Source organism: Mustelus asterias, chromosome 19, assembly GCF_964213995.1.
Source record: "Mustelus asterias chromosome 19, sMusAst1.hap1.1, whole genome shotgun sequence".
Lineage (NCBI taxonomy): Eukaryota > Metazoa > Chordata > Chondrichthyes > Carcharhiniformes > Triakidae > Mustelus > Mustelus asterias.
The window spans coordinates 32,551,567-32,577,923 of NC_135819.1; the positions used below are offsets into that span (position 1 = coordinate 32,551,567).

General features: G+C 46.3%; 1 protein-coding gene across 1 annotated transcript in view; it reads left to right on the top strand.

Annotated features, from left to right (window-relative positions):
• sox5 (SRY-box transcription factor 5) overlaps nt 1-26,357 on the top strand; it is a 345,783-nt gene that overhangs the window by 100,134 nt on the left and 219,292 nt on the right. Inside the window, exon 6 of the mRNA XM_078235294.1 lies at nt 17,899-17,930. Coding sequence (XP_078091420.1) covers nt 17,899-17,930 — 32 coding nt within the window. The remainder of the gene's footprint in view (nt 1-17,898; nt 17,931-26,357) is intronic.

Here is a 26,357-nt window from a genome sequence, read left to right on the forward strand (position 1 = left end):
TTAGAAGACTTTGCTTTAGAAACGGAATGTCAGGCATCTTGGCTGCATGATGAGACCAACTCCATCACAACTGTCTCAATATGGTGCGCATATTTTTAAAATTAATTTTAATTCATTTGTGGGACATGGGCATTATGGGCTGACCAGCATTTATTGCCCATTCTAGTTACCCTCAAACTGGCTTGCTAGGCCATTTCAGAGGGCAGTTGAGAGTCCAACCACATTGCTGTGGCTCTGGAGTCACATGTAGGCCAGACCAGGTAAGGGCGGCAGATTTCCTTCCCTAAAGGACATTAGCGAACCAGATGGGTTTTTCTGACAATCGACAATGGTTTCATGGTCATCAGTAGATTCTTATTCAAATTAAACACCCTGCCGTGGGATTTGAACCCGGGTCCCCCGAACATTAGCTGTGTTTCTGGATTAATAGTTTAGCCAAAATACCTCTAGGCCATCGCCTCTCCAGTGGATGCTTAGTGTACCAGTTTGAGAGATTCTACGATGCTGTCTACGGGCCCCTGTCTGTTGGTTCATCACCAGTTTTCTGTGCCGACAGCTCAACACTGCATACTGAGAAAGCCCAAAGACGGCAAAGCATTTTAATCACCTCCACAATCGGACTTCATCTATCCATGAAGAAGCGATCAATATTCTGCCACAGGTTGCCATTGATTGTTTCCTTGCTAACCCCCCCATGCTGTTAGAAACGAGGGGAAAATTCAAACTCCTGTCAAGTGACGAAACCCCAGGAGCCGATTGCATTCCAGCTGAGGTCTACCAGGCTGGAGATCAGGTAATTCGCTGAACTCTTTCAGTCAATGTGGAACCATCCTGCAAGAACACAAAGATGCCTTCATTTTCCACCTGTACGAATGGAAAGGAACTTGCCAATCTTGCATCAATCCAAGAGGAATCTCACTCCTCTCTCTCACCGGCAACATCGTCACCGGAATCTTTTGGAACTGCTTAGTGCCACATCGCCAGCAGGATCTGCTGCAGCTGGAGAGTCAGTGTGCTTTTAGCAAAGGTTGAGGAACTATTGATGTGGTGTCTTCACTTAGACAGCTCCAGGAGAAATGGCAAGAATAGAACATGGATGTCTACATGGCCTGACCAAGGCCTTTGACACAGACAGCCGCAAGGGCCTTTGGAAAGTAATGGAGGAATTCAGCTGCCTTGAAAAATGCGTCACAAGGGTTCAACAGTTCCAGAACAGCATGCTTGAACATGTCCTGGATCATGATGATGCCTCTCTAATTTACGTTGCTTCTCAAAGGCATTCCTAATAACCTACCTCTTTGACCAAGCTTTGGTCATTGGGCCTAATATCTCCTCCTTCAGTGTCCTATTTTGTTTGATAATGCTCCATGAAATGCCTTGGAATGCCATCTTACATTAAATATTTTATCCTTAGGAATATATCTATCTCCTTCTGTTTCAAGAATGATTCAATGATTCAGACTCCACCGCGCTATGGGGCAACGAGTCCCACAAATTCACCACCCTCTGCAAGAAGTGGTTTCTCCTCATCTCAGTTTTAAATCTACCATCTCTCAGCCTATGCCTGTGACCTCTTGTTCGAGATTGTCCCATATGAGGAATCATTTGGTCTACATTTACGTTATCAATCCTTTTTAAAATTTTACATACTTCGATCAGATCCCCTCTTATCCTTCTAAACTCCAGCGAATATAACCCCAAACTGTTTAATCTCTCCTCACACGTCAACTTCTTCATCCCCAGAATCAACCTGGTGAATCTCCTCTGAGCTGCCTCCAATGCCACAACATCCTTCCTCAAATAAGGAGACCAAAACTGGGCACAATACTCCAGATGTGTTCTCACCAACACCCTATACAATTGCAACAACACTTCTCTACTTTTTGTACTCCAGTCCTTTTGCAATAAATGCCAACATCCCATTTGCCTTTTTTATTACGTGCTGCACCTGCGTACCGACTTTCTGCGATTCATCAACATAGACACCCAGATCCCTCTGCCCGGACACATTTTAAATCTTCTTTCCATTTATATAATAATTTACCTTTCTATTTTTTTCTGCCAAAATGGATAACCTCACACTTATCTACATTAAACTCCATCTGCCAAATTTTGGCCCATTCTCCTGGCCTATGAATATCTATCTGTATGATTTTTATCTCCTCTTCACTGCCTGCTTTCCCACATATTTTAGTATCATCCGCAAATTTTGCGATGTTACACTCTGTCCCTGCTTGCAGATCATTTATATAAATCTGCAGAAGTTGCAGGGATAGGGCAGGGAAGAGGGATTGGGCAAGATACTCTGTCAGAATGTCGGTACCGACTTGATGGGCCGAATGGCATCCTTCTTCATTTTTGGGGCTCTATGATCTCGTCACTATTAGTGGAATCTTGCTCATGCTCAATCTATGTTCTGGACATTACCACAATACTTCATTGGCTGTCATGCACTTTGGGACATTCTGAGGTGATGAAAGGGCGCTATATAAATGTAAATCAATCTTTTCGGTCCCACCCACTAAAACCATCGTGACAGACTTTGATTTAATATGCGCCAATCGGCACTGAACTGGAACTTGGTGCGTGTTGCCTTGACAGCACAGGTCATTGCAAGGTTAAGTCACTGAACCATACTCAAGGGATCAGGCTTCTGTTTTTAATGTTATTCCTGAATTTCACTTGCCTCTGTGGAGGGGGTTTCTTCTCCTCAGGCTTTGTGCCCGCACTGTGCCACCCTACCTTTCCTTCCGTGACAGCGGACAGACTGGTTTTCCTTTAATTTTCCCCTCCAATGAATTAACTCACACCTTCTCTCTGAACATCTAGCAAGTTGGCACCAAGGCTGGCACTGCCACCCTCTACCTCCGAGACCCTCTGATATGATGTGATTGCTACTCTACCTACTGAACATGCTTGGCTGGCCAAACACCCCCAACAAGTAAACTGTCGCGGAGAAAAAGGTTGGCTGCTGATCAGGTTACCAAGTTGCCCTCGATTTTAGCGAAATGACAGAATGTGATTATCGAGGGGACGCGGACAAGTGATCAAGGTCAGGAAACATGTCAACCATGGCTGGAAAAGTTGTTGTTGCATTAGCCAGCCTGATTCTGAGGATGGCCTTTTCTTATTAGTTTCTCAGTAACACACACAACCTTGGGGAGTCTCATCACCACCTTCTCAAGGGCAACTAGGGTCGGGCAATAAATGCTGGGCGGCCAGCAACACCCATGTCCCACATGATTGAATAATAAAAAACGATGATATTTACAGATTCCTCTAGCACCAATGAAAGCATTGGACAAAACATTGGGCAGGAATTCAGGCCATGCGCGCCCAAAGACTAGAAATTCGCATCTGAGCTGAACAGACCTTCAAATAGCCCGCCGGATTTTCTGTCTCACCCGCTACGATTCCCACGGCCGGCAGGACAGGAAATTTCCGATCATTGAGTCTACAGGTCGGTATACCAATTTCACAACTGGCCTTTCAAGTCGGCCATTACAGTGAGTGCCAGGGAAAGCTGAGTTCAAATCCGAGATACTGATCGTTCATCCTTGCGATTCTGCAGTTATCTATCCTTCCCAGCAAGGAAGCATGGAAGGAGGGAGATATTTATTTGCTGCCTTTACGGATGCAGGAAGTATCAAAGTGCTTCACAGCCAATAAAATACTGTTCAAAGTGTAGGCGTGGATGTTATGCAGGAAGCTCAGCTCTTTAAAGCTTAAAGCTTATTTATTAGAGTCGCAAGTAGTCTTACCTTAACACTGCAATGAAGTTACTGTGAAAATCCCCCAGTCACTACGCTCCAGCACCTGTTTGGGTACACTAAGGGAGAATTTAGCATGGCCAATGCACCTAACCTGTACGTCTTTCGGACTGTGAGATGAAACCAGAGCACCCGGTGGAAACCCACGCAGACACGGGGAGAACATGCAGACTCCACACAGACAGTGACCCAAGCCGGGAATCGAACCCTGGCTAACCACTGTGCCACTCACATAGCAATATGGTGATGGGCAACTCATCTGTTGTTAGCAAAGTCGATTGAGGGCTGACTGTTGGCTTGGAGATTGGGGAATCACCTCTGCCCATCTTCACGATAATGCAGGGAGATCTTTTACCTTCACCCCAGATGACAGATGGACTTCTATTTAATGCTTGAATGAAAGACTGTGACCCTGGTTTTAGTGGCACGGTCACCCCGAAATCAGGGCGGGCGAGCTCGCAGAATGGCATTCCCCATTGGCCTCAGGCGCGATCTTACGAGCCTCAGGTGGATGTGCCGGTAAAATCAGGGCCCGCACCTCCGACAATGCAGAACATACCAGCGTAAGAAATCGGAGCAGGAGGAGGCCATTCGGCCCCTTGAACCTGCTTTGCCATTCAGTAAAATTGTGGCCTTAACTCCACTCCTCTATCTGACATCATTCTTGAGTCTCTTGAAGCATAAAGTTCTGTCTCACTTGGCCTTAATATATTCAATGACCCAGCCACCACTGCTCTCTGCGGAACAGAATTCCGAGGACTACTGACGCTCACAAAGAGAAGAAATTCTTCCTCGTCTCCATCTTAAATGGGGGAGCCCTTATTTTTAAACTGTGCGCTCCCAATCTAATTTCCCCCATGAGTGGAAACATCCTCTCAGCATCTACCTTGTCAAGCCCCCTCAAAACCTTATGTGTCAATAAGATCACCTTTCACTCATCAAGACAGAGTCAATCACATTGCTGTGGGGCGGCACGGTGGCACAGTGGTTAGCACTGCTGCCTCACAGCACCAGGGTCCCGGGTTCCATTCCCGGCTTCGGTCACTGTCTGTGTGGAGTTTGCATGTTCTCCCCGTCTTTGTTTCCTCCCACAGTCTAAAAGACGTGTCGGTTAGGTGGATCGGCCATGCTAAATTCTCCCTCAGTGCATTGGAGTGTGGCGACTCGGGGATTTTCACAGTAACTTCATTGCAGTGTCAATGTAAGCCGACTTGTGACTAATAAATAAATTTTACTTTTTCGGTCTGGAGTGAAATGTAGGCCAGACCGGGTAAGGACAACAGATCCCTTCCCTAAAAGGGTGTTAAGTGAACCAGAGAGGGTTTTTACAGCAATCAAGGATAGCTTTATGGTCACCATTACTGTGACTAGCTTTATATTCCAGAATTTATCAATTGAATTTAAATTCCACTAATTTCCGTGGTGGGATTTGAACCCGTGTCCCCAGTGCATTCACCTGGGCCTCTGGATTACTAGGCCAGTGACATTACAGTATGCCACTGGGAGTGTCATTCAAGATAATAAACTGTCCCCATTTCCTGATAACTTATCTATTACAGTCCGACCAAAGCAAAGCAGTTTTATGTTACAACCCGGGACTCCGTAAAAGTCTTTCGCTGCTTGCTTCTGGATATGCTACTGTAGAGAGTACGGAAATGGAGACTGCAGGACTGTACCCTTTTTGGCTTGAAACCTTTCTGCTGTAAATCATTGTGTGTCAGCAGCAGCTGTTTCCATAAAATTTTAAATGTTGACTCACATTATTCACTGAAACAGCCCCAGCTCAGAAAAAAAAGAGAAATCAAGTGTTTCCCATGACTTTGCAACCTTTCCCCAAACAACTGAGATCCCAGGCCTGCGACTCAACAATTGCTTCTCACAGAAGCCAGCACAGCTGATGTCCTATTGCTTACCAGTAATGGGGCCTCGCCCACCGTCTGCAGATAAACCGCTGGGAACTCCTCCGAGCACAAATGAGTGCAGTGCTTCTGCTGCAAGTTTTCGAACATTACCTAAACTCTGCTGCCTCAGAAACCGACTACTTTGGGCTGCTGTGCTGTTGTACAGGGGGCTGGAGAAAGGGCGGGAGTTGTTACTGAGAATGGAATACCCTCAGCCACCAAAGCCCCACCAACCTCCCTCTCCACCCCACCCTGCCCAATCCCCAAAACTAGCCAAGCACCTCAAAATAAAAAAGTGGACACATTGGCCGGAATTGTCCAGCCGTTCTCGCTGACGGGCTCTTCCAGTCCTGCAGACGGTGAACTCCCTTGTTGCGGGTTTCCCGGCAGCTGGAGGTGCATAGAATGGGAAACCCCATGGACAGCGACGGGATCAGAAATTCCCCCCCTAGTCCCGCCGTTGGCCATTGGTCTCCTGCTGTTGTGAAACACGCTGGGGGTTGCGGGAGGAGGGGGTGCGGGGTGGGGGGGGGGGAGGTGGGGGGGGGGGGAGGTGGGTGGGGGAGGGAGTGGGGGGGGGCGGGGGTGTGGGAGGAGGAGGTGGGGGAGGTGTGGGTGGCACAAAAAACACCAAAACACCATCCACCGTCTTTTCTTGTTTTAAGTCAAAACATTCTCTTCATAAACCTCAGAAACAGTTAGTCACAGAGCTTTTGTATGCTTGGGGTTAGGACCATAGAACCCCCACAGTGCAGAAGGAGGCCTATTGAGTCTGCACCAGCTCTCTCTGCCCTATCCCCACAACCTCATGTAATTACCCCACTAATCCCCCTACCCTGCAAATCTTGGGACACTAAGGGGAAATTTAACATGGCCAATACCCCTAACCTGCACATCTTTGGAATGTGGGAGGAAACCGGAGCACCTGGAGAAAGCCCACGCAGACACGGGGAGAACGTGTAAACTCCACACAGACAGTGACCCAAGCCGGGAATCGAACCCAGGTCCCTGGTGCTGTGAGGCAGCAGTGATAACCACTGCACTACCGCGCCACCCTATGTTTCCTATTCCGTGTTTCCTATGTTGTGTTTCTGTGGTTTTAAAGTTTAGATTGCTTGTATACAGGCATTGTGTTTGCAAATCAGTGTTTGTGTCTTATCTGTTTTTGACCTTCAACAACAAGGGAAAAAGAAGAGGAAGACTTGCATTTATATGGAGCTTTTCACAACCACTGGCCATCTCAAATGAAGTACTTTTTGAAGCGTAGTCCTTGTTGTAATGTCGGAAACACGGCAGCTCATTTGCATTCAGCAAACTCCCGCAAACAACTTTTCTTTCTTGAGGTTGAGGAATAAATATTGTCCTGGATACCGGCGAGAACTCTGCCGCTGTTCTTCAGAATAGTGTAATGGGATTTTTCATATCCACTCGAACAAGATCACCGAGGTCTCGGTTTAACATCTGAGATGAAATTCAGTGGCTGGAATTTTACCGGCCCACCCACCACAGGAATCAGAGCAGGCAAAGGCATGCGAAGGTCCATTGACCCTTTACGGTTTTGGGACGAGCGAGGCCATAACATCGCGCCCAGCAACTCCACCAGAGAAATGCACCTTTAGGACTGCACTGGAGTGTCTGTATTCATTTTTGTGCTCAGCCCTGGAATGGGATTTGAAGCCATGATGTGGAGATGTCGGCGTTGGACTGGGGTAAACACAGTAAGAAGTCTAACAACACCAGGTTAGAGTTCAACAGGTTTATTTGGTAGCAAAAGCCATGAGCTTTCGGAACAGGCTGTCCCTTCGTCAGATGAGTGGGAGTTCTGATTACAAACAAGGCCACCTTGGACGGCCTCAACCGGGATATTGGGTTCATGTCACACTATCTGTAACCCCCACAACCTGCCTGGATGTGCAAAATCTCACTAGCTGTCCTGTCTGGAGACAATACACATCTCTTTAACCTGTGCTTAATGCTCCCTCCGCTCACATTGCCTGTACCTTTAAGACTTGATTAGCTGTAAAGGCTCACATTCCAACCATTATTCATGTAAATTGAGTTTGTGTCTTTGTGCCTTGTTTGTAATCAGAACTCCCACCCACCTGACGAAGGGACAGCCTGTTCCGAAAGCTCGTGGCTTTTGCTACCAAATAAACCTGTTGGACTTTAACCTGGTGTTGTAAGACTTCTTACTTCATTTTTGTGCTCAGCCCTGGAGTGGGATTTGAAGCCATGATGTGGAGATGCCGGCGTTGGACTGGGGTAAACACAGTAAGAAGTCTAACAACACCAGGTTAGAGTTCAACAGGTTTATTTGGTAGCAAAAGCCATGAGCTTTCGGAACAGGCTGTCCCTTCGTCACTGGTGTTGTTAGACTTCTTAGTGGGATTTGAACCCAGAACCTTGTGAATTAGAGGCGAGTGTGCTACCAACTGAGCCATGGCTGACATGCAAAGTTAATGGCCTTCTTTGTCACTGAAATTGAGACCATCCATTCAATGGCCCTTTCCCCTTCCCTAGACCTTTGGGCCAAGATTCCTCCAACATTCCTCTCCCAGCCTAACTCTGAGCTCGCATCTTTCTCTCCAACATTATTAAATCTTAAAGTTTATTTATTAGTGTCACAAGTAGGCTTACATTAACACTGCAATGAAGTTACTGTTAAACATTGAGTTTAAAAATTGGCAAGTCATGTTGCAGCTTTATAGAACCTTAGTTAGGAATATAGTGTTCAATTCTGGTTGTCACACTACCAGAAGGATGTGGAGGCTTTGGAGAGGGTACAGAAAAGATTTACCAGAATGTTGCCTGGTGTGGAGGGCATTAGCTATGAGGAGAGGTTGGAGAAACTTGGCTTGTTCTCACTGGAACAATGGAGGTTGAGGAGCAACTTGATAGAAGTCTACAGGATTATGAGGGGCATGGACAGAGTGGATAGTTAGAAGCTTTTATCCATGGTGGAAGATTCAATTACTAGGGGGCATAGGTTTAAGATGCGAGGGGTAAGGATTAAAGGAGATGTACGAGGCAAGTTTTCTTTTTACATAGAGGGTGGTGGGTGCCTGGAACTCACTGCTGGGGGGGGAGGTAGTGGAAGCAGATACGATAGTGACTTTTAAGGGGCATCTTGAAAAAAATATATGAATAGGATAGTAGACGGATATGGTCCCCGGAAGGATAGGGAGTTTTATTTCAGATGGGCAGCATGGTCAGTGCAGGCTTGGAGGGCTGAAGGGCCTGTTCCTGTGCTGTAATTTGCTTTAACTAAACAAGTAACATATTAATTAAGGTACATTGTGACTGAAATGTTGTTCGAATAATACAAGGAACATTCATTACCAAAACAGGAATCATGGAAGTTTAGTCACTCTCAAAAAAATGATACAACCAGACATGATAGAATTTGGAATCTTTTTGGAGTTTTTTCTGTAGTTGTCCGCTGTCTGTAACGTCTTTCTGACTCGGTATCCTTCTATTAGATAGCTGGATAATTCTCTGAAGATATATTTAAACTGACAGAGAGGAATGCTGGCTGTTTGACTACCCTGGCCTCTGGAGATGTTCTTCCAAGAAGTTCTGTCCATGGTCTCTCTGGAAAAGCCTGTTGCTTTGGCCTTTACACCTCACAATTTTCTTACACCACGATTGGTTTGATGCCATCAACACGAGCAAAATTCAGATCTGATAGGCTTGTAATAGTTGAGTGTGTCTTTAAACTCATAGGCTAACACAAATGCAAAATCCTGCAGAGCCGGTTACCAAGGCAACCTTGATGCTTTTGGTCTTTTTGTAACAAATGTTGCAACCTTTTTAGCACAGAACTCAAAAACAGCTTTTAAAGAGACTGTTTTCTTTCCCTTTAACATTTTTATAATTCTACTATATCTTTATAACCATTCTTTATATTTTTACAAACTCAACGTCACAATACAATTCACCAGCTTAAACATCCACTCCCTCCACCATCAGTGCGCAGTGGCAGCAGTGTGTTTACCATCTACAAGATGCACTGTAGCAATTCACCTTCCAAACCCATGAACCCTACCATCTAGAAGGACAAGGGAAGTAGATGCCTAGGAACATCATCACCTGCTAGTCACTCCCCATCCTGACTTGGAACTACATCGCCGTTCCTTCACTGTTATTGGGTCAAAATCCTGGAACTCCCTCTATAACAGCACTGTGGGTGTAGCTATACCACATGGACTGTAAGGTTCAAGAAGGCAGCTCACCACCACCTTCTCAAGGGCAATTACGGCTGGGCAATAAATGCTGGCCTAACCCACAACATCCACATGCCTTAAAAGAATTACCATTGCTGAATCCCCCCACTGTCAACATCCTTGGGGTTACAATTAACCAAAATCTCAATTGGACTCACCACATAAACACAGTGGCTACAAGAGCAGATCTGAGGCAAGAATCATAGAATCCTTACAGTACAGAAGGAGGCCATTCAGCCCATCGAGTCTGTACCGACCACAATCCCACACAGGCCCTATTCCCGTAACTCACATTTACCCTGCTAATCCCCCTGACATGAGGGGCAATTTAGCACGGCCAATCAACCTAACACACACATTTCTGGACAGTGGGAGGAAACCGGAGCACCCGGAGGATTCCCATGCAGACACGGGGAGAATGTGCAAACTCCACACAGACAGTGACCCGAGGCTAGAATTGAACCCGGGTCCCCGGTGCTATGAGGCAGCAGTGCTAACCACTGTGCCACCGTGCCACCCTTTTTTCTAGGAGGCCATTTGGCCCATCGAATACCGTGGCGAGTAACTCACTCCTGACTCCCCAAAGCCTGTCCATCATCTACAAGGCACAAGTCAGGAGTGTGATGGAATACTCTCCACTTGTCTGGATGGGTGCAGCTCCAACAACACTCAAGAAGCTTGACACCATCCAGGACAAAGCAGTCCACTTGATTGGTACCACACCTACAAACATCCAATCCCTCCACCACCGACGCTCAGTAGCAGCAGTGTGTACTATCTACAAGATGCACTGCAGCAGTTCACCAAAAATCCTTAGACAGCACCTTCCAAACCCACAGCCACTTCCTTCTGGAAGGACACGGGCAGCAGATAAATGGGAACACCATCACCTGCAAGTTCCTCCCCAAGCCACTCACCATCCTGACTTGGAAAATATATCGGCTGTTCCTTCGCAGTCACTGGGTCAAAATCCTGGAATTCCCTTCCTAGTGGCATTGTAAGTCAACCCACAGCACGTGGACTGCAGCGATTCAAGAAGGCAGCTCACCATCACCTTTTCAAAGGCAACTAGGGATGGGCAATACTGGCCAGCCAGCGACGCCTATGTCCCACAAATGAATTTTAAAAATAAAAAATAAATGGGGAACGTTGGAACATGTCACCATTATTGACCTTGCAAAATCCTGGGTCACCAACACAAAGAACAAAGAACAATACAGCACAGGAACAGGCCCTTCGGCCCTCCAAGCCCGCGCCGCTCCCCGGTCCAGGATTGAATCCTGAATCCAGGATCCCCGCCCAATTTTCCAGCCTATCTACATCCTAATATCCTATCCACCGAGCTGTCCCTCACAGCTACGCTGCTTTGTTCATCACAACCTATTAACTCACCCCCACCCCCCCATTCCAGACCATGTGATCTCCAGGGAGAGGCGAAAACCCAGAGTGAAAACCCCAGGGCCAATATGGGGAAAAAAAATCTGGGAAATTCCTCTCCGACCCCCTGAGGTGATCGAAACGAGTCCAGGAGATCACACTGGCCCTGAACAGAAAATGCTTCCCAACCCTATTCATTTCCACTTCTGCTTTACGAACACCATCTGAATTCCCTGCCCCCGAGACAGGTTCCCAACTATCCGCAGTCTCGCTCTGTACTGGCACCAGCAAGATGATCATAGAATGAAGCCTTGAAACGAGAAACAAAGAACAATTAGCCCGCGACGCTCCCTAGTCCAAACGAGACCACTCTTTTGTATCCCTCCATTCCCACTCCGTTCATATAGCTGTCTAGATAAGTCTTAAACGTTCCCAGTGTGTCCGCCTCCACCACCTTGCCCGGCAACACATTCCAGGCCCTCAAGCCATCTCCCTCTAAACTGTCTGAGGCTGAGCCACACTGTTCTCAACCTTGGCGTTATATTTGATGCTGAGATGAGCTTCTGACTATATGTTCAGGCCATCACTAAGACAGCCTTTGTTGTACATCCGTAACATCACTCAACTCCACTCCTGTCTCTGCTGAAACCCTCATTCATGTCTTTGTCATTCTAGACCTGTCTATTCTAATCCCCTCCTGGATGGCCTCCAATCGTCCACCCACTATAAACTCACGTTGCTCCAAAGCTCTACTGCGCGTGCCCTAACATGCACTGAATTCTGAATTATCCGTTCCTGTTGACCTACTCTGGCTTCAGTTGAACAATGCCTCTGTTTCAACATTCTCATTCCTGTTTACAGATAACTCCATGGCCATAATACACCTTCATAATACACCCTATAAGTCTCTGGGTGGCACGGAGGCACCAGTGGTTAGCACTGCAGCCTCACAGCGCCAGGAACCCGGGTTCGATTCCCGGCTTGGCTCACTGTCTGTGTGGAATCTGCATGTTCTCCCCGTGTCTGCGTGGGTTTCCTCCGGATGCTTCGATTTCCTCCCACAATCCGAAAGACATGCTTGGTGCATTGGCCGTGCTACATTCTCCCTCAGTGTACCTGAGCAGGCGCTGGAGTGTGGCGACTAGGGGATTTTCACAGTAACATCAATGCAGTGTTAATGTAAGCTTATCTATGACGATAATAAATAAACTTAAACATAAATACCAGCACACCTCCAATTCGGAACTCTTACCTCTGATATTAATAATTACAGCATTAAAGACTATGTCTGCAGCTGCCAACACATAAGCTCTGAAATTCCTCGGCATCAAATATAACGCCAAGGTTGAGAACAGTGTGGCTTAACAGCACAGTTTAGTGATATCCAGTATTTATTGTCCATCCCTAGTTGCCCTTGAGAAGGTTGGGGTGAGCTGCCTTCTTTAATCGCTGCAGCTGCCAACACATAAGCTCTGAAATTCCTTCTGCAAACCTCTCTTACCTGTATTTCCTCCTTTCGGGTGCTCCTTCTCACCTATCCCTTTGACCGAGCTATTGATCATCTGTCCTAATATCTCCTTTTGCAGCTTGGAATCAACTTTTGTTTGATAGTGCTCTGTGGGCGTTTTAGTGCATTAAGGTGCTACATAAATGCAACTTGTGTGTTATGTTTGTGTAAGTGCACACACATATATGTGGGAAATCTTCTGCATGTTTATGTGTGAAAAAAAATCTTGCATTTACATCAACTCTTTCACAATCTTGGGGCATTCAAGGCACTTTACCAGTGAAGTACGTTTTGCAGAATACTCGCCTCTGTATGGTGGCAAACTTTAAAAAAATTAATTTGTGGGACATGGGTGTCGCTGGCTGGCCAGCATTTATTGCCCATCCCCAGTTGCCTGAGGGCAGTTGAGAGTCAACCACATTGCTGTGGCTCTGGAGCCCAGATGGGTTTTTCTGACAATCGACAATGGTTTCATGGTCATCAGTAGATTCTCAATTACAGATTTGTTTTTATTGAATTCAAATTCCACAATCTGCCGTGGTGGGATTCAAACCTGGGTCCCAGAGCATAAACTGAGTTTCTGGATTAATAGTCTATGATAATACCACTAGGCCAAAGCATGGCAGCCAAGTTATACACAGCGAGCTCCCACAATTGCAGAGATAAATGACCAGGTTATCTGTTTCTCGTGATGTTTAGTGAATCGCACTTTAAAAGCACATCATTGTCTGGAATGCCCTGTGGGTGCAAGAGGAATGTAAGTTATGTCCTCTATTTTCCTATACAAATTCAGATTTTGATCTTTTTATTTATAACTTCCATTATATTATAGCCAGTTCTACTGGAGCTGAATTTTGGACAGGCAGTCAACTTAACACGGTATCGTGGCACAGTGGTTAGCACTACTGCCTCACAGCGCCAGGAACCCGCGTTCAATTCCCGGCTTGGGTGACTGTTTGCATGGAGTCTGCACATTCTTCTCATGTCTGTGTGGGTTTCCTCCAGGTGCTCCCACAGTCCAAAGATGTGCTGGTTAGGTGGATTGGCCATGATAAGTTGCCCTTTAGTGTCAGGGGGATTAGTATGGGTAAATGCATGGGGTTATGGGGATAGGGCCTGGGTGGGATTGTGGTCAGCGCAGATTTGGTTGGCCGAATGGCCTCCTTCTGCACTGTAGGATTCTCTGAACTCTTCAGTGGCACAACTTACATTTTTGTTCAATATCTTGGAATAACTTATAGAAAAATCTAAAGCTGCCTCGTATCACAGCACAACAACAACTTGCATTTCTACAACTCCTTTAACACAGTAATATGTTGCATGGTGTTCAAATAAGACGGTGCGTGGAAATAGTCTCCTCATTTTTCTTGAGTTGAGCAACGAGGTATGGGCACAGGATTATCCTGGGACAACAAGGTAACGGATTCACATCATAGTTCACAAGGCACAGATGTGTTTTTCGAGGTCTTCCGATCTTGCGACCTTTGGATTGAGATGAGATGCCTGTCATTCCTTATTTTTATCTGTTCTTTGAAGCTATTTTTACCAATGACATCAGTGAGATGGTTACTGCAGAAATATGATTTCAGTTCTGCATTTTTGGAGTTGCGGGCTGTTAACCAATAGTTAAACCGTGTTGCACCAGAAAAATGACCGTGGATGTGTCGATAGTGAATGCAAAGACAGAGCGGGTTATCAATCCAATTTTTCACTGATTTGCCAATCCTATGAAGGCAGAGATGATTATGCAACTATTCAACAATGACTCAAAACCCGCAGCAGCATGAGCAAAAGAAAACTTCTGAATAGTATGCACCGGAAGTGTGTGGACGTGGAAAATATTCTGGCTTGAATCCAAAGGACTTTATTTCCCTGCCTATGTAACCTCCTTCAGCCCGACAGCCTTGCGAGATCTTTGCACTCCTCCAGTTCTGGCCCTTTCATCACCCGATGGTGTCTTCAGCTTCTAGGCCCTAATCTCTGGATTTCTCTCCCCGAAACTCTCGACCTTGCTTTTCTCCTTGAACCTTTCCTGATTTTGGTCGCCTTATCCTAACGTTTTCGGATCAGATTTTACTTGGTTCCTTTGAAGCACCTTGGGATGTTTTACGGTACAGCAGCTTATGCTTATATAGGGACTTTAACCTAATACAGTGGCCAAGGTGCTTTGCAGGAGCATTCTAAAGTAAAATATCACACCGGCCCACATCATGAGATATTAGACCAACAAAGTGGTCAAAAAAACTATTGGTGTTAAAGAGTGTCTTAAAGGAGGGAAGTGAGGCAGAAAAGGATATGGAGGGTATTTCCATTGCTTCGAGCCCAGGTAACTGACGGTGCGGCTGCCGATAGAGTCATAGAATCCCCACAATACAGAAGGAGGCCATTCGGCCCATTGAGCCTGCACCAACCACAATCCCACCCAGGCCTTATTCCCGTAACCCCACATATTTACCCTGCTAATCCCCCTGACACTAGGGTCAATTTAGCACGGCCAATCAACCTAACCCGCACATCTTTGAACTGTGGGAGGAAACTGGAGCGCCCGGGGGAAACCCACGCAGACACAGGAAGAATGTGCAAACTCCACACAGACAGTGACCCAAGCCAGGATTTGAACCCGGGTCCCTGGCGCTGTGAGGCAGCAGTGCTAACCACTGTGCCACTGTGCCGTGGAGCTATTAAAATCAGGTATCCTCTAGAGGTCACAATGTAATGACTGCAAATCATAAAATCCCCACAGTGCAGCAGAGGCCATTTGGCCCATCGGGTCTGTACCTGCTCTCTGAAAGAATATCTTACCCAACCCCTCTCCCTCGTCTTATCCTTGTAATCCCACACATTTAGCATGGCTAATCCATCTAATCTACACACCTTTGGACACTAAGGGGCAATTCAGCATGGCCAATCTACCTAACTTGCCCATCTTTGACAGTGGGAGGAAACCGGAGCACCCGGAGGAAACCCACGCAAACATGGGGAGAACTCCACAAAGATGGTGACCCGAGGCCAGGATGAACTCAGGTCCCTGTCGCTGTGAGGCAGCAATGTTAACCTCTGTGCCACTCTTTGGAGGGTTGCAGGGTTGTTGGATATTACAAAGATAGGGAGGTGTAAGGCCATGGCGGGATTTGCAAAGAAGGGTGAGAATTTAAAATCATGACTAGGAGCCAATGTAAGACCATCGAGCACAGAGATGATTGATGAACGGGACAGCAGAGCTTTGGATAACCTCAAGTTTACAAAGGGTAGAATGTGGGAGACCATTCAATACCCTGCTGGAAGAGTCCAGTCTCGGTGTAACACAGGCATAAATGAGGGAGTCAGCAAATGAATGAAGATATTTAACAAAATCTACCAATACAGGTTGTTATCTAACAGTTTGAAATCTTTATTGGATGTCAGGTGCTGAAACTGATAGAACTCAAAAAAGGCACAAATAAAGACCATCTGGCCTAGCCAAACTTGTTAATATAACAAATCATTAATAATAATAGTGTGCAGCGAGGTGTGAAGGATTGGATACAAATTGAAAGGGGTAGAAAAAAAGAGTAGGCAGGAGTGAGGACCAATTTGATTGTTTTCCCTCTCTTAAAGAGCCAGCACAGGCAAAATGGGCTGAATGGCCTCATTCTATGCCATTACATTCCATGATTCTACAAATCTCACACATTCCATTCTATTATGCTTTCCATCATGAACCTTTTGATCTTCTGAGGCAAGGTTTTATAGGACTTTTCCTGCAGGTAAATCGTACAATCCCTACAGTGCAGAAAGAGGCCATTCAGCCCATCGAGCCTGCGCTGACAACAACCCGACCCAGGCCTTATCCTCATAACACCACCCATTTACCCTGCTAATCTCCTGACACTAAGGAGCAATTTAGCATGGCCAATCAACCTAGCCCACACATCTTTGGACTCTGGGAAATCATGCAAAACATAATTACCTCCTGGAAAAGGCGGTGGAAGCAGTTCTAATTATAATGTTCAACGACAACAACTTATATTTATATCACTCCTTTAACAAAATGGAATGTCCCAGGACGCTTCACAGTAGTATTATAAAACAAAGTATGACACCAAGCCACATAAGGAGATGATAGGTCAGATGTCTAACAGCTTTGTTAAGGAGGTAGGTTTTAAGAAGTGTCTCAAAGGAAGGAAGGGTGATAGAGAGGTTGGCAGGTGTGGGGGGTGTAGAAAGGGAATTCCAGAGCTTGAATGTGGGCAATTAAAGCCACAAAAAGGGAATTTTATAGATAGATACTTCAGATTTACAGGGCTGTGGGGAAGGAGTGGGGGAGTCGGACTACTCCAACCGTTAAAAAAATATCTGGTTGAGCACTTGAAATATTCAAGCATATGGGACAAGTGCAGGAAAATGGGATTAGCGTGCCTTTAGTGGGAGTTATTGTCAGTGCAGATTCGATGGGCTGAAGGCCTTTTCTGCACTGTATGACGAAACCGGAGCACCCGGAAGAAACCCACGCAGACACGGGGAGAACGTGCAAACTCCACACAGACAGTAACCCAAGGCCGGAATTGAACCTGGGTCCCTGGCGCTGTGAAGCAGCCGTGCTAACCACTGTGCCGCCGTGCCCACCCACTCTCTCCCTCAGAATACTTTACAAAGCTGAAGTACATTTCCCTCAATCTTTTCGGGATTGATTTTCAGAATCTTTACCTGCTGTAGACACTTAAATTGAAGATTACAGGTAAAGTGCCTGGGTTTGCCTGACACACAGAGTGGGTAAGCTACTTAGCCTATCCAATATTCTAAAGTATCTACTTTATGGCTCTCAACAATAATGTTAAATCAATCTTCGTCTTTGTTGCTCTTTTCTGAGCACATTAATGTATATTGGAAGAAGGGTGGCTAAAACTGTGCACAATAGGCAAGATCCCCAGTAACCAGTGGAGCGTTACACTCACAAGAAAGCCGTGAATCCACAGGCTGGGATATTCCATCCATATGGCACAAACTGCACCGCTATGATTTCCTGTGATGCACTTCCTGGTGGGTGTGCCCGGATCATATGATCGTCCCAAAATCCAATTACAGCCGCATAATAACACGTTTTGGTGATGCCGGCATTGGACTACTGTGGACAAGATGAGAGGTCACACAACACCAGGTTATGGTCCAACAGGTTTATTTGAAATCACAAGCTTTCGGAGCACTGCCTCTTCACCTGATGCAGGGGCAGCGCGCCAAAAGCTTGTGAATTCAAATAAACCTGTTGGACTATAACCTGGTGTTGTGTGATTTCTTATAAGAATATGTGAGGTAGCCTCAAGTGTAGGCCATCTGCCCACTTGAGCCCGTTCCACCATTTAATAAGCCCTGTCTCCATGTTTCTGTCTGATCCTGGTACCGCCAGAATCCAATGACCTCAGGCTTCGATATACCTCAATAACAGAGCATGTTTAGCTCTCTGGTGAAGAATTCCAAAGATTCACAAACTTTTTGAGGGAAGAAATTTCTCTTTATCTTTGTTCTAAATGGCCAACCTCTTATCCTGAGACTATATCCCCTAGTTCTAGATTCTTCAGCCGAGGAGTAACAGCCTCTCAACATCTTTCCTGTCAAGTCCTCTCACATTCCTTCATTTCAGTGAGATCGCATTTCATTCTTCTAAACTTTAGAGAGTATAAGCCCCTTTTACTTAATCTCTTCCCATCCTCTCATCCCAAGAATCAATCTAGCGAGCTTCTGCCGTACCAACTCTGAGGAAAGAAGTCCCTTCCTTAGATGCACAGAGAAAACTGCATGCTACTTCAGGTGTCATAGAATCGTAGAATCCTACAGTGCAGAAAGAGGCCATTCGGCCCATCGGGTCTGCACCGACCACAATCCCACCCAGGTCCTATTCACATATCCCTACATATTTACCCACTAACCCCTCTAACCTATGCATCCCGGGACACTAAGGGGCAATTTAGAATGGCCAATCAACCTAGCCCGCACATCTTTGGACTGTGGGAGGAAACCGGAGCACCCGGAGGAAACCCACGCAGACACGAGGAGAATGTGCAAACTCCACACTGACAGTGACCCAAACCGGGAATCGAACCCAGGTCTCTGGAGCTGTGAAACAGCAGTGCTAACCACTGTGCCACCGTGCTGCCCGTGTGATATCATCAGAGCTCAGTACATTTTCGGCAAGACTTCCTCACTCTAGTACCCCAAATTCCTTGCAGTAAAGGCCACCATAGAAGTTGCCTTTTGGCTATACTTGTATGTTAACTTTCTATATTTCGTATACACCAAATCCTCCTGAATACCAACATTTATTAGTTTCTCACCATTTATAATATTCTGTTTGTACTTCCTAAAAAACTGAGTGTCCACACCTTTGGGCACTAAGGGACAATTTAGCATGGCTAATCCAGCTAACCTGCAAATCTTTGGAGTATGGGAGGAAACTGGAGCACCCGGAGGAAACCCACGCAGACATGGGGAGAATGTGCAAACTCCACACAGTCACCCGAGGCTGGAATTGAACCCAGCTCCCTGGCACTGTGAGGCAGCAAGGCTAACCACTGTGCTGCCCAGTCATTGAATGAATTAATAGTCAATGATTGGGCAATGCCCTTTGCTGATGTAAATCTTTCCTTGAGGACAACTGTTCCAATGTGAATATGTCATGTGCATTACCTGTCCATGTTCTCCCTGTGTCTGCGTGAGTTTCCTCCGGGTGCTCCGCTTTCCTCCCACAGTCCGAAAGACGTGCTGGTTAGGTGCATTGACCATGCTACATTCTCCCTCAGTGTAGCCGAACAGGTGCCGGAATGTGACGACTAGGGGATTTTTACAGTAACTTCATTGCGGTGTTAATGTAAGCCTACTTGTGACACTAATAAGCAAACTTTAAACTTTATAATTTAATGGCCCATCTTTGGTCTATCTGTCTATTCTGTACAGATACCTTCCAATGTTCTCTCATTGACTCGTAGCTTAATGCCACCAATGAATTTTATTTCATTGAATGAATTCTCTTTGTCATTTGTAAATGATGGGAGCGCATTCAGAACAAGAGTGCTCAGAAATTTCCTACAACTATTGCCCCAGTCAGGAATTTGCTTCATTTATCACCTTGTGTTTTCCATTGCCAGATCAGCGTTCAATGCAATTAACTAATTTGCCATTAATTCCACAAGCAGTAATCTCTATAAACCTCATTTATGGACCTTTACCAAATGCATTCTGAAAATTCAAGCAGATTAGATCTCCATTGGATTAACCTTGTCAGTTACCTCCTCTAAGAATCCCCCTGGATTTGAGAGGTGCAACCTGGTATTACACATTATCACTTCACCTGACAGCAATCCGTCAGAGATCCTTCCTTCACAATGAATCTTAAGCTATCGGGTCAAATGTCCCTATTTCACAACGCTCTTCTTTTATTCTGAATATTCCCAATATTGGGATAACTGTTGCTCCTATATGTATGAAATTCCTGAAACTCCTAGAATAAGCTTAATTACACCTAGGTATCCCTCATTTAGCACTCCTAAGGTGTTCCTGATAAAATGGCATGCTAAACAATAAGATGTGCTATTTCTCATAAAACATGTAATAAGGATGGGTGAGTTTACTGACCTGTCATTTTAACATTAAAATGCCATGAATATACCTAGCCCCAACGTCCTCTTATTCGCTCTTACTCATTTACTTAATAACATAATATTAATGTAGCCCAATCCATCACGCAAACCAGCCTCCCACCCATTGATTCTGTCTACACTTCCCGCTGCCTCGGCAAACTTCCCGCTGCCTCGGCAAAGCTGCCAGCATAATTAAGGACCCCATGCACCCCGGGCATTCTCTCTTCCACCTTCTTCCATCGGGAAAAAGATACAAAAGTCTGAGGTCACGTACCAACCGGCTCAAGAACAGCTTCTTCCCTGCTGCCATCAGACTTTTGAATGGACCTACCTTGCATTAAGTTGATCATTCTCTACACCCTAGCTATGACTGTAACACTACATTCTGCACTCTCTCATTTCCTTCTCTATGAACGGTATGCTTTGTCTGTGTAGCGCGCAAGAAACAATACTTTTCACTGTATGTTAATACATGTGACAATAATAAATCCAATCAAACTTAACAACACAGCCACTTTCAACTTTTCTTCAACTTGCTATCTCTCCTGACTCTGTTTCTGTTTCTCGCTGCTTCCCTCCTGGACCCATTCACCCTCTCACACTTGCTCGCCAATGCTCCCATTTGCCATCTCTCCCACTTGCCATGCCCATCATTCTTACTGTCTCTCCTGTTCATCTTTTTCCTCTGCCATTTTCTCTCATGCCACTTCCCTCTTCCCTCTTTATTCCGGCTTTATTAAACTACAGATACAATTTTGCGAGAAGGGGAAGGTTGTTGGATATAAATGTGTGCCAGAATATCCAAAATACAACTAAAGCGGGCAGCACGGCGGCACAGTGATTAGCACTGCTGCCTCACAGTGCCAGAGACCTGGTTTCAATTCTGGCCTTGGGTGACTTGCTATGTGGAGTTTGCACGTTCTCCCCGTGTCTGTGCGGGTTTCCTTCAGGTGCTCCAGTTTCCTCCCACAGTCCAAAGTTAGGTGGATTGGCCATGCTAAATTGCCCCTTAGTGTCCAAAGCTGTGCAGGTTAGGTGGATTGGCCATGCTAAGTTGCCCCTTAGTGTCCAAAGCTGTGCAGGTTAGGTGGATTGGCCATGCTAAATTGCTCCTTAGTGTCCAAAGATGTGTAGGTTAGGTGGATTGGCCATGCTAAATTGCCCCTTAGTGTCCAAAGCTGTGCAGGTTAGGTGGATTGGCCGTGCTAAATTGCCCCTTAGTGTCCAAAGATTGTGCAGGTTAGGTGGATTGGCCATGCTAAATTGCCCCTTAGTGTCCAAAGATGTGTAGGTTAGGTGGATTGGCCATACTAAATTTCCCCTTACTGTCCAAAGATGTGTTGGTTAGGGGGATTGGCCATGCTAAATTGCCCCTTAGTGTCCAAAGATGTGTTGGTTAGGTGGATTGGCCATACTAAATTTCCCCTTACTGTCCAAAGATGTGTTGGTTAGGGGGATTGGCCATGCTAAATTGCCCCTTAGTGTCCAAAGCTGTGCAGGTTAGGTGGATTGGCCGTGCTAAATTGCCTCTGAGTATCGGGGGATTAGTAGGGTAAATGTTTGGGGTTACAGGGATAGGGCCTGGGTGGGATTGTTATCGGTGCAGGCTCGATGGGCCGAATGGCCTCCTTCTGCACCATAAGAATTCTATGGTTCAATGAAACAACGTTCGAAGCAGGAAAATCTGAAAGCCGGCGAAGGCAGATTTCCTTTCTGCAGCAGCTTTCCTTTTGTTCCAGTGATGAGGAGGGGGTGGAATATCCGAGGCGGTGGAATATCCGAGGCGGTGGTGTGGTTTGTTTGTTTGATTCCTCCTTTTTTCCCACAATATCAAGTTTATTTAATTTGGGTTGTGCCTGAGGCCTTGCTAAATGTCAGCAGGAAGCACACCTACACTAGAGGCGATACAAGGAGTATCGTGCAGTTCCAGCTGCCAATGCATTGACTCTCCCCAAGCATGCAAGGAACCTGCTCTCGACAAGCCAGAGCCTGGTTGCATAACTCACACAACACTCAACACACGGAAGCAGTGGCTCAGCAACAACTTATGCTTCCCATTTAATAGCAGCTATTTCAGGAAATTCACACTCCAACATATGGCCACAAAAATATGCCCACCCACAGGTCGCCTTGACGTAAAGGCTGATCCCGGCGCTCCACAGACAGCAAACAACAACAACAACAAAAAGAAAAGGACGCAGTATGTTATCACCTTTCTCGAATAGGCTGTTAATGAAACGCGGACAAAGGCACTTTTGTCCTGTCAAATGCCTTACGTGAGAAATAGGATTACTGTCTCTGGGTTTTCCCATTCCCTGCTGAAGGAGAAATTCAGGGGAATTATTCACGCTGGTTAGGAGTGGAATAGCAGCTGAAACCAGACACTCGGAAGTTACTGGGAAGGTCCGGATTTAATGGCAGCGATGTCATCAAGGGGGTGGGGGGGGGTTTTGCGGCTTTCAAACACGAAAATCTCTCTTTGTTTGGAACAAATTCTGTGTGGCATGAGGTCAGCACTGAGAGAGAAGCTGGTTTTAATGCTGTAATCTCACTGACAACACCATCAGGCCTGTTTATTGTCAGCATCGCATTGTTGACAGCTTGAAGAAGTGAGCTGATGGTACGAAGCCATTTATTTTTCACTCCCCGTTATTCTCGTGTTGGAAAATGGTGCCAACCTCAATTAGCCCAGACACTTCCCTTTTCTTACTTTTCACACATTGCGATTGTTATTTTCCATCGCTCCGCAGCCCTTTTCTGTCCTCGCATCAGGACGGAGTGAACACCCGTTCCTATGAGGCTGGGGTTCCGAAGGGTTATAGTAGAGGCGGGTACAATTCCGTCTTTTAAAAAGCATTTAGACAGTTACATGGGTAAGGTGGGTATAGAGGGACGTGGGCCAAATGTGGGCAAATTGGGACCAGCTTAAGGGTTTAAAAAAGGGGCGGCATGGACAAGTTGGGCCGAAGAGCCTGTTTCCATGCTGTAAACCCCTATGGGCGGCACGGTAGCACAGTGGTTAGCACTGCTGCTTCACAGCTCCAGGGTCCCGGGTTCGATTCCCGGCTCGGGTCACTGTCTGTGTGGAGTTTGCACATTCTCCTCGTGTCTGCGTGGGTTTCCTCCGGGTGCTCCGGTTTCCTCCCACAGTCCAAAGATGTGCGGGTTAGGTTGATTGGTCAGGTTAAAAATTGCCCCTTAGAGTCCTGGGATGTGTAGGTTAGAGGGATTAGCGGGTAAAATATGTGGGGGTAGGGCCTGGGTGGGATTGTGGTCGGTGCAGACTCGATGGGCCGAATGGCCTCCTTCTGCACTGTAGGGTTTCTATGATGATTTCTATGACTCTATGGCTGAGAGAGCAGCATTTGCTCCCATTCAGCTGCCGCCTCACCCTTTCCCCCAAACGTTTAACCCCCAATCGGCATCGCTGAGACAGATAATCTGGTCATTGTCACAACGGCTGTTTGTGGGAGCTTGCTGTGCACATATTCACTGTCGGGTTTCTCTCTGCTACTGCAGAGCAGTTGTGATTCTCGCTGGCGAGACGTCTCCCCGGCGAGGGGGGAAAGCAGCCTTGCCGAAAGTGCTAATGCCATTTAAATTAAGGCAATCCAATGTAAAGAGGTTTTGCGTCCTTTCTGGACGTGAAGTCATTCTCGTCCGCAAAACAGAGCCAGGAAGACACCAAACCGGTACGTGGCCAGCGCGAATCGGATTTTTGACCTCACATGTAACCCTCCTGGCTCACTATGCTGATCGACTGGCGCAGTGAGGTGGTAAGATCGAACCCAGTGCCTCCAGGTCAGACTTATCTGAAGAGGCCTCTCTGATAACAAGCCTGCAGTGCAGTGTTCACTCATCTCCAGTTCCAGTAATGATTTTGCATTGTAACAGTCTATTAATAAGGATACCACAGTGACACAAGGACTGATTCAGTTGAAGAAAGTACAATAGAATGCAAATGGACAAATTTCTTTAAACAGGATGATATCTCCGTGCTTTTCAATAATGAACATATGATTAGATCTGTTTTCAATGCAATTTCTGACATACATTTTGGTCAGACTGTTAGATTAAGCTGCTGTGCTTTATGTTCTGAATCTTAAAGCTCAGAGAGAAAGACTTGCATTTATAAAGCACCTTCCACATCCTTCGGGCCTCCCCGAAGCACTTTACAATCAATCGGGTACCTTTGAAGTACAGTCACTGGGGTGCAATGTTGGAAACATAGAAATTAATCTGTATAGAGCAAGGTCGGCACAGTGGCACAGTGGTCAGCACTGCTGCCTCACAGCGCCGGGGACCCAGGTTTGATTCTGGTCTCAGTTCACTGTGTAGAGTTTGCACATTCTCCCCGTGTCTGCGTGAGCTTCCTCCGGTTTCCTTTCACAGTCCAAAGATGTGCGGGTTAGGTTGATTGACCATGCTAAATTGACCCTAGTGTCGGGAGGATTGGCAGAGTAAATATGTGGGGTTATGGGAAGAGAGACAGGGCGGGATTGTGGTTGGTGCAGACTCGATGGGCCGAATGGACTGCTTCTGCACTAGTGATTTATGATTCTATAATCTCACAAAAAAATGAGATACTAACCAGATAATCAATTTTTTTCCTCCAATTAAATATTGGGAAAACTGATGTGTTCTGCTCCTGCCGATGTTAATTTTGACTCTGTACTGAACTTTTAACCACACACCCGTGCCTCCACTAAGATTCCAGATCATCACTTGCCCCCTGCCCCATACCTCAGTAAGTCCAACCCAACTGTCTACCCCTCTCCCATGGTTATATTCGCGGCCTGGAGAGGGAGCACATGATGTCTGAGACCACCATCGACGCCTTCATAGAAATCATAGAAATCATAGAAACCCTACAGTGCAGAAGGAGGCCATTCAGCCCATTGAGTCTGCACCGACCACAATCCCACCCAGGCCCTACCCCCACATATTTACCCGCTAATCTATGCATCTCAGGACTCTAAGGGGCAATTTTTAACCTGGCCAATCAACCTAACCCGCACATCTTTGGACTGTGGGAGGAAACCGGAGCACCCAGAGGAAACCCACGCAGACACGAGGAGAATGTGCAAACTCCACACAGACAGTGGCTCAAGCCAGGAATCGAACCCAGGTCCCTGGAGCTGTGAAGCAGCAGTGCTAACCGCTGTGCTACCGTGCCGCCCCGAGCCTTCCGTGCTCGTTGGGCACCGCAGGGACTGGGGTGTATTATCCGCCACTTTAATCACATTTTGATTTAATGTTTTAAGCTCCCTTTCTGCTTTGTTTTGTGTTTGGGACAGTTCCCTTCTTTTTGGGGACTGTCCTTCTGGCTTTGCCTCTGAGTTTGATTATTTCAGTTGATGTGCCAGAAAGAAATGCTGCTGGTGGGACCCTCATCCATGCCTGGATTACCCCCAGAGCTAACAACTCTAATGTCCTCCTGGCAGCACTCCCACCTTCTATCCTCTGTAAACTCAAGGCCAGCTAGAACTCTGCTGTCCATGCCCTCTCGACAAAGGCTGTTCACCTATCATCCCACGTGATGGCCAATCAAACACTGTCTCCCAGTTAACTAATACCTCATTTTAAAAATTCCCATCTCTCCTCTTCTTTCTCTGTAATCTCCTTCAGCCCTGTAACCCCTTGCAGATATTGGCATTCCTCCACTTCTGGTCCCTTGAGAATTGTGCATTTTAATCAGTCCAAGGCCATTCCTTCAGCTGCCTGGACCCTAAACTCTGGAATCCCTAAATCTCTCTCCACCTCCTTTAAGACACTCTTTAAAACATACCTCCTTCACCATGATTTTGGTATTCGACCCTAATATGCTTTTATGTGGTTGGTGTCATATTTAGTTTTATAATGCCTCCGCAAAGTATCTTGGGACATTTTCACAGGATCCTACAATGCAGGAGGAGGCCGCTTGGCCCATCGAGTCTGCACCGGCCACAATCCTACCCAGGCCCTATCCC